The sequence below is a fragment of the Phaethon lepturus genome, unplaced genomic scaffold, assembly GCF_000687285.1.
Source record: "Phaethon lepturus isolate BGI_N335 unplaced genomic scaffold, ASM68728v1 scaffold3351, whole genome shotgun sequence".
Taxonomy (NCBI): domain Eukaryota; kingdom Metazoa; phylum Chordata; class Aves; order Phaethontiformes; family Phaethontidae; genus Phaethon; species Phaethon lepturus.
The window spans coordinates 38,068-46,862 of NW_010515360.1; the positions used below are offsets into that span (position 1 = coordinate 38,068).

Consider the following 8,795-nt stretch of genomic DNA (forward strand, 5'->3'; position numbering starts at 1 on the left):
GGCGAGCAGCTCTTGACTGACACATCTGCTGCAGGACCAAGGATGCCAGCAACAAGTGAGGATGCCGGCAAAAAGCCATTTGAACTGGCATGTTCACAGGTTCTGGTGGATAGCCCATTTCCCATTTTTTTTCCCCTACTCCCCTTCTTAAGTCTCTTGCAGGATACTTTTAAGCAGTTGTCTCCCTCTATGTTTGAAAACAAATCAGCCAAGTTCATCTGAAGGACTGCCTGCATGGGACCATCAGAATTTGTGGCAGCATTGCCTATTGGTGCGCTGGCCCGGTCCCTCTGGCAGCTTGCAGGCTGGGCAGCAGGTCCAGTTGCCTGCTGCCTTTACCTAGGGCAGAGGAGGAAAGCGGCAGCAGGCAGGCATGCAGCTCATGCTGGGGACCAGGAGGGACCAGTGACAGGGTGCTGGAGGGAAGTTATTCATCCTCACAGCCGCTCCCCTGTTTCCCCCTCTCCCTCATATGCAAACATTTCTCCCACTCTGAAGTGGCAACAAGAGCGGCCGAGGTCCCAGAGGCAGGGTCAGAAGGGAGAGCTTGGCAGCTGCTGAGCTGCCAGAGTTGCTTGTGTGAGTCCATGTGTGCACACGTGCAGGGGGGATTAGCAAGAAGGGTCTGCAGATCAGGATCTGACCCCTACAGCTGCCACGTTTAGATCATCCTAACATAAACTGTAATGCAGGAGTCTCATCCCTGGGTCACTTCCCAAGACCTTTTGGTACCAGCATTGGCACTCAGCTCAGTTACTTTGCACAGCTGTCAGAATAACACAGCAAGACAGTATCTGGTTCAAGGGAGCACATTTAGGCTCCCTCTAGTTTTAATTTAAGATTCATTCAATCCCAGTACCCTTTTCATATATTTCTTCCTAGGATTTGCCAAAGTTTTACAGCTGATTGAGTGTCCACACTCACCAGCCAGGCTTGCAAAGATCTCGGGTACGAAAACTTCAACTGGTAGCACAAATTCTACTCACCTCTAAAGACTGGGCCTCTAAAAAAAGTTTTCAGCCATAGAAAATTTTGCTCTTAGTGCAGCTCATTTCCACCAGTTGTCCTCTTCTACCCCCACTTCTCTTATAGCTTCCCCATAGTGTAATTATGATACCTAAACTTGGTAAAAAGCCCATAATATGACTAATAACAGTCAAATTGTATTTAATTTTCACCGGGTGCATCTCACATGGTTAATTCCAATTACCTAAATAATCATGCTCTAGCTGGCTTAAGAAAGCTCTCATGGATACAGAAATGATGACAGGCTGCTAGCCTGACTAGTCAGCAGGTAAGCAGGCAGTGCAATTTTATGCCTCCTGTTGCTTAATATCACTATGGTCCTCTGCAGACTCACTGACAGGTCATAAACCAAACAGAACAGAACAGTCCTGTCCCTTTGATACTTGACTTATCCCAAAGTGCTGCAAAGTAATAATTACACAGCATTTGGTGCACTGACTGTGTATGTGAATTGAGAGACAATTATACTCACAGCAGTAACTCAGCCTGGCACATTCAGATCTGTTTTGCAGAAAGACAGGACTCTCGGGTTACAGAAGAGGCCTTGAAGAGCACCACGCAATCTTCAACTCCCTTGATAGCATCAGTATCAAACTGCACGTGGGACTCAGCCCCATACCTCTTCTAACAGTGCAGCCATGACCTGAGCCTTCACCTCTCTGTATGGTTGTCAAACCTCCCGTACCTCAAAGACAAGGCTACCAGCTAATGCTTGGTTGTGTGACACCGCAAATACTGGAGAGCCCAAGAATTCAGCCTTTGGGATCCCTCATCAGACAGGCATAAATCATGGACACTTCTGACATTTGATGTAAGCAAGGAGTAAATCAATCAGTCGCATGCACTGGCTGTAAACCATCTGGCAATGAAGACTCCAGCTGTAGCCCCAGGTCTAGGAGGAAATACCATCCACCCCACCATTCACAGAAGAGTGTAGCCAGTTCCTCACAACAGCATTCCTCCAGTGGCAGCAGGATTGCAGGGACCAATTTGAAAAGATAGGTCATCCATTTTTCAGGTCTTTGTTGGGGGCTCTGTCTTGCAGGAGACCACATCTGAGAGACTGGTAATATCACATCTTGAGTGCTGTGTCCAGTTCTGGGCTTCCCAGGACAAGAAAAAGAGGGACATGCTGAAGCAGGTCCAGTGAAGGACCACTAAGATAATTAAGGGACTGAAGCATCATATGTATGAGATGAGGCTGAAAGAGCTGGGGTTGTTCAGCCTCAAGAAGAGAATTCTCAGAGAGGGTGCAGAGTTTCCATCCTTGGAGATACTAAAAACTGACCATGCACAGCTTTGAGCACCCTCGTCTAGTTGACCTTGCTTTGAGCAAGCCTGGCCTGTTAATGCATCAGCAACATTCATCTGTTCATTAGTACACATCACCTCCATAGGATCTGGATATCAATTTCTCTCTCTATGAGCTACTGTTGCTCTGAATGTCATCTTCTCTTCGTTTTAACTATCATGGCATATGGCAATTTGATTGGCTGCCTTGAGATTTTCTTAAGGCTCCTACTGCCATGGTTTCTGAGCACCTAACCATTTATTGTCTGACCTATGACGTAATTGGCAGAAATCTCTTGCTGTTGCCCTAGCAGCACTGTGGTTCCAAACAAATCTGCTTATTTTGTGAACAGTGGTTCTGTAGAACTCATTTTATGGTTCAAATGAAAGGGAAATGATAAGGTAAAAAGGCAAAATGTGTTAATGCAATATATACAAAGTTTTTGGAAACACAGTAGCACCAAACCTGGCAGACAGAAACGCAGCCTCCTAGCCACGAGGCCAACTTGAAAAAGCCTGTTATTTATTCAGAAAGCACATTTCTCTAAGCCCACAGGATCTGACAGGGGAAGAAGTGGTGATGATGAATAATGCATTCCTGTTAGTGATACCATCAGCTCAACGTTCTACTCAGACAATTCACTCTTCCTTCAGCCTCCACAGGCTGTTCCTGGACCTGCATGCAGGCTTCAGAGACCCTTTGAGAAATGATTTGATAAGTCAGAGAGGGTAGAGGGCATTTTTTATGTAAAAACTGAAAGGAAAAGAGCCTCCCTGGATTCTGCAGGGGTGATGGGGAAGGGAAGAAGCAGCTGGAACATTGCTTTGTGGTACAGATAATTGCATGTTGCCATCTATTTGGGGATGCTGACAGGTCCCATGCCACCTATTTACTTGGTTAGATTTGGCCACTGCTGAGGATGCTCAGATATGAGGAGACACTGGTACAAGATAGCAAGTGCCCTGTAAAAAATGTGCATAAAGCCCCAGGCAGGATCTGGTGAGCCATCAGGTTCAGGAAAAGTTTACAAGCAAGCAACTCTGAGGACCTGCTCAGACCACAAGGGCTCGGTCTCCACGGGACTTCAACACCTTCTGCTTGAAAGATTTGAGAGCTGTGCCCCCCGCCCTCACTGAGCCAGCCCCAACTCCTCTAACACGTGCCCTAGCAGGGGGCTGGCTACTTATTCCTGTTTATGAAACACAGTCCCTCCCAAACCCCTTGGCTCAGTTGCATCTAGCAGCCCACAGTGTGCCCTTTGGTCCCCCCCTCAACTCTTCCAAACCGAGCTCATACAGACTGTGTCCACCTGCAGATGCAGGCCCAGTAGCCCCTTTCCTGCTGCTAATGATTCCCCCACAGGGGCTATATAGCAGCTAACTGCAGGTACATTCTCTTTGAAGATACGCCCACACTGCCACTCCAAGCCCCTGACCTGTCCTAGTGGGCCAGCTTGAGGGCAGATCACAAGCACTTGGGGGACTGCAGCCACCTCGCTTGTCTAACTGCTGGAAGATGCCTAACCCTCCACCAGTGCCCTTCCAGGCACTGTTGTCTGGGCCAGCATCCCTTGCTGAACTCACCTCTTCACCGTGCGGAGCAGGGTGGAACGCGCCTCGTTGTGGAAGGTGATGATGAGGCTGGTAGCTGGTAAGTCTGTGTCATAGCGTACAGAAGTGCACCTGCAACATGGGAGAGCAGAAGTGTAAGCAAGCCAAACATTACCCAGCAGCAGCCGCTGTGGCAGTGTACCTAGAATTTCTAAAGAATAAGAGAATAATATGTTAAAACTAGAAAGACCACAGTTGAGCTGCAGCAAGGGAGGCCTCAGCAGCACCTGCACCAAGCTTGGCAGAACTTAAAAAAGTTCTTAAAAAAGAACTTAAAAAGAACCGTGCCTGTTGAAAGGCAAAGTTTTGAGACTGTGATACCTAAACTTAAGATGCTGCACGCTGATGATGTTGCATGGGTTTCATGGGGAACAAAGGTTCAACATTGTGGTCCCTGGATTCACCTGTGATTCATGTAAAATCTTTTTTATTCCTGCATAGGACATGCGCATGCTAAGGGTGCATGGAGCTGGTACACCAGGCAGCACTGTATAAAGCACTTCAAGTTATTTGGACATTGGGCTTTACCGAAAAGAAAACACTAGCTAGTGCTGTGATCTGCATCAGGGTGTTGCTGAAGTTCAACACTAACACCTCAGCTGGCAATGGAAAGCAATTCCTCCCATCTTCTCATCTGACTTGGTAATGTTAGGTACATACATTCATTCTCATACTCAGAAACAAGGATTAACTCAGGATCACCAGGGCTGCTCATACCCTGTGGAGAACAAGGATCCTTGGAGGAAAACAACTCACAGATGTGAATCCTGGATCCAATTCTGGCAGATAGTAGGAATGGCAGATTTGGGCTGATCTGCTCCTCCAGAGTGCCCGCTGCCTTAACTTCCAGCCAGTGTCAAAGAGCAGTCAGTCTGCACTAATTCCCTGACCAATGAAGAGCCCACACCTGAAATTGCGGCCTAGTGTTTTTAACACCTCAAGGCCATGCAGAGACTGAATCCATCTTGGGAGGGAACACAATACAGTTCTTACAGCCACTACTTGTACTTTCACATTTACTTACTATTCCTTTATGCCTATTACTAAACTGTTACTGTTTTTATCATCACATTCAATCCTACTGGTTTATGACTTTTTCATTGCAATATTTTATTAAGGGGACATCAGCTTCTTACAGCAATTTTCAAACATACAAAGAAACCTTGATAAAGACTAAAGTGGAAAACCTGAGACTAGACAGAAGACATACCACATTTATTATTGTTTCAACATAACTCCATGATGTAATGCATATAAAATGTATTAAGGCATCAGGAAGTGGAAAAGCACCAGAGATTGGTGTATGTGTTATTTAGGGATGTCCTCCCAAGATCTCAGCATTATTGCAGCATCACAGAGGACAAGGGCAAGGTTTGTGCTTGAAAGTCGGCCCTCTCCTTTGGATTAAAAAACCAGCTATGTGCTAGGTCAGAAGGAACTTGTAGGATGTGGAATCAAGTATGTCCAAACTCTGCTTGGGTGCCTGAAGAAAAAGTGACATGTTAGTGACCTATTGACCCCCCACTCCTTAAACAGGGAGCCAGGTCCACTTGTGACACAAGGATGGGCTTTTCTCAAATCACAGTCCAACCTGTACCAGCTGAAATAAGTCCTCATCCTAAGCTGCCATCCCAGCAACCACTCCAATATTGTTACAAACTATTTGAGTTTACAAGACACTTGACTTTACAAGACAGACTGTTACAAGACAGGGACTCAAACACAGCTCCCTCATTCCCAAACCGCCACCTCTGCAAAGGGAAGGAACACGGAAACAGGTTTATCTGCTCTGATTATACACTGCCCTGGACTCCCCATTGCTGAAGGGAATCCTTGCAAAGCTGGGGCTGAAATGACCTTACATTTCCAGGGAATCACATATATGTTGTTCTTCACTCTGAAACGCATAAATGAGGCTTTTCACAAAAAACATGCTCTGCATGCTACCACAGATCAAAATAAGCAATAATTCATCTTCGAAGTGAGCTGTTTTTAGGCCAGAACATGACAGTGATTAACAGAAAACAGGAATACTGCATGGCAGGGAGACTTGTCAGTAACGCGGGACGTGGCACCGCTGCCTCTGAGTCACTAGGAAGCCAGTCCTGAGTACTATGCCAGGGAACAGGAGCACAAGACTTTCATCTCGCAACCAAGGTCCCAACTGCTTGCATTCACGAAGCACCCTGATGGCTGTCAGTGCTGGCAGGCTCACAATGCTCCATGTCTCCTGACATCCCTTTCACAGATTCAATAAAGTTAGATGCCTGGTTTCCTGTTCCTAGCAGCTGTGAAGCATTGCTGTGCAACCCTAGGTAGGGTCTAGGTTCCAGACCAGACCCATAGACAAGCATTTCAGACATGGTTAGTTTGCTTCTATTTTTTCTCCATTGAAGTATGTCTACACTATCCTACCACTATCAAACCTACAGTTTTCAAGATACAACATTATCTTTTTGTGCTCCAGGTACTACAAAACAGTTACCCGAGCACTATTAGCAACTTAAAGGTGAGTTTAGTCAGCAAAATAAATTCACCTCCTGTGAAACAAGGACAGAATGATGAGCACTTTGCAAGCCATGAAATATTCACTGTATTCACATGTTAGTTTTATCCCCACCCCAGCAGCCTTCATCCAAACCGTAATGCTCAGGCTGAAAAGAAGGCACCAAACCAGCTTCAGACAGCCAGGGCACAGCAGGTGAGGAACACCAGAGTAGAGCAGGGCTGCCACAATGGCGTACCTTGCAGCCAGGACAGAGGGTCACTGAGAGAAGCCATGAGTGTGAGGGGAGTTGTGCAAAAAAACAACTGTCAGAGGAGCAATTTGAGCTGCAACAGAAGGGCTGTCCTGAAACAACAAGATGATGCTTGTACCTAGGAGAAGAGATGCTAGAAAAGCAACAAGTTGGGGCTGAATTAGTCAAGGGTCTCTGCGCACTTGAGACCTTTCCAGATTAACCATGAAGTACAGTGAAGTAACGGACCAACGCTGGCAAAGAAAACCCAAACCACCCTTTGTCAACATTGCAGAACAGCACAGGAGGGCAGTGGACTCCCCACACCAAGCCGCAGCCGTGGCTTGGAGGAAGGGCTGCACGGTACCTGTAGTGCCTAGTGTCCCGAATGGGCCGATCGCTGCTGAGTTTGTCGCTCTCTAGCTGATTAAAAGCGTGCTGGCGGTAGGGGTCTTCTCCAGCCTTCAGCAGCTTTGAGGACAAATAAGCCTTTTCGTCAAAACCCCTCCGGCTGTTCTTCTCTCCTTGGGGAGCCCTTGTCATCTAGAGCAGAGACAAGCATCAGAGCATCAGGGAGAGCAGCTGACTCATGTTTAGACACAGGTAATAAGTTCAGACATGCGTATGCTCAGGCAGGCGGTTTGCCACGCATCTGGAAGTGGCTCAGGTATGGGGGAAGGCAGGACAGGCAAGAGCTTGGAAAGGAAAGCAGGAAACCCTGAAGGTGTGGTGTTATAACTGCTTTCTCCAAGGAAAACTGCAGGCCTTGCTATCCTTACCGACTGAGTTTGGGATGAAAGCTGCAGTTCCTGGTAGCACAGGCAGAACCAAATTCCCTTTAGGACTTGTTATGCAAAACGTCCAGGCAACGTTTACTGCCTGACTGCAGGCATTTGGAAACCCTTCCAGGCAACACGGGTTTGCGAGCAGCCTACAGCCGATGTGGCTGAAACACAGTATTTTGAGGAAAAACAATTTCAGCCTTTCGGCAATAACTATCGCATACAGAGGCAGTTGATTTAACATGTTCGCAGGCTGTGCCTTGCACATCTTTGCCCAGTCTCGCAGAAGTCCATGACAAAGCTCCCTAAAACTGCTAGAAAAGGCAGATTCTGGCACATCCATATCTCATCCAAAGCACTGGACGATCCCCAGATCTTGAGATCCTTCTGTGTAAAACAGTTTGGATACCCTCTAATAATAGGCTTGACGACATTCCTCCACCTTCTATAAGGCTCCTTTTAGGAGTTTTAGAGGGCAAGAGACCTATGGACCTATGGTCCCCAATATCACACTGCATTTTGGTTAAGCCACCTAAATGGGTTGGGAAACAACTCAAGAAACACATCACCGTGGCAAATTCCTGAAGCAGGAGAGCACTCAGAAGAACAAACACCCCTCTACCTTTCTCTGAGAAGGGCTACCCTGCAGCGCAGACAGCCCTAAGAGAACCAGACAGTTGGGTAAGACGATAGCAAATGAAATTCAGCATAGACAAGTGCAAGATAATGAACATTAGAAGAAACAAACTGAACTACTCATGCACGCTGATGGATTTCAAACGAACCATGACCACTCGCGTTATCAATCTGAGCATCCCCATGGACAGCTCCATGAGATCCCGTACTCAGTCTGCAGAGATGGGAAATACAGCAAATCGAGTGCACTGCGAACGGGACAGAGAAAACTGTAACTGTGGTGAATGCTGTTATACGACATCGATAACAGCTCAGCAGCCGGGGCTGGAGTGCAAGTTTTGTCAAACTGGTCTCTGGAAGGAAGCTGCTGGCGGATGAAGAGAAATGAAAGGACAGGACTATTCAATTTGGAGAGAAGATGAATGAAGTGAGAAAAAAATTGGAGAAGGCCTGTAAAATTATGCCTAATGCAGCTGAGGTCAGCCTAATGCTCAGACTGCCCTTTCTTACCATACAAGAACAAGGGAAACACCTTTTCATGGGGCGGGGGGGGGGAAGCGCCACTGTTCTCAACACAAATCATTCAACCACCGCACAACCAAGCTGCTGCATATGGATTTACCCCAGGGCAGGGCTCGCACAGGCACACTTAGGCAGGCAAGTCGGCCTCCATTCCACCCCTCCGGGCCACCGGCGGCCTGCCCTGCCGCCC

The 8,795-nt window shown here is 47.2% G+C and overlaps 1 protein-coding gene across 1 annotated transcript in view; it reads right to left on the bottom strand.

The window, feature by feature from the left end:
* Nucleotides 1–7,208, bottom strand: part of GALNT16 (polypeptide N-acetylgalactosaminyltransferase 16) — a 36,983-nt gene extending 29,775 nt beyond the window's left edge. Inside the window, exons 1-2 of the mRNA XM_010295725.1 lie at nt 7,033–7,208; nt 3,901–3,999 (exon numbers count right to left, since the gene is read on the bottom strand). Coding sequence (XP_010294027.1) covers nt 3,901–3,999; nt 7,033–7,208 — 275 coding nt within the window. The remainder of the gene's footprint in view (nt 1–3,900; nt 4,000–7,032) is intronic.
* Between the last annotated feature and the right edge of the window lie 1,587 nt (nt 7,209–8,795).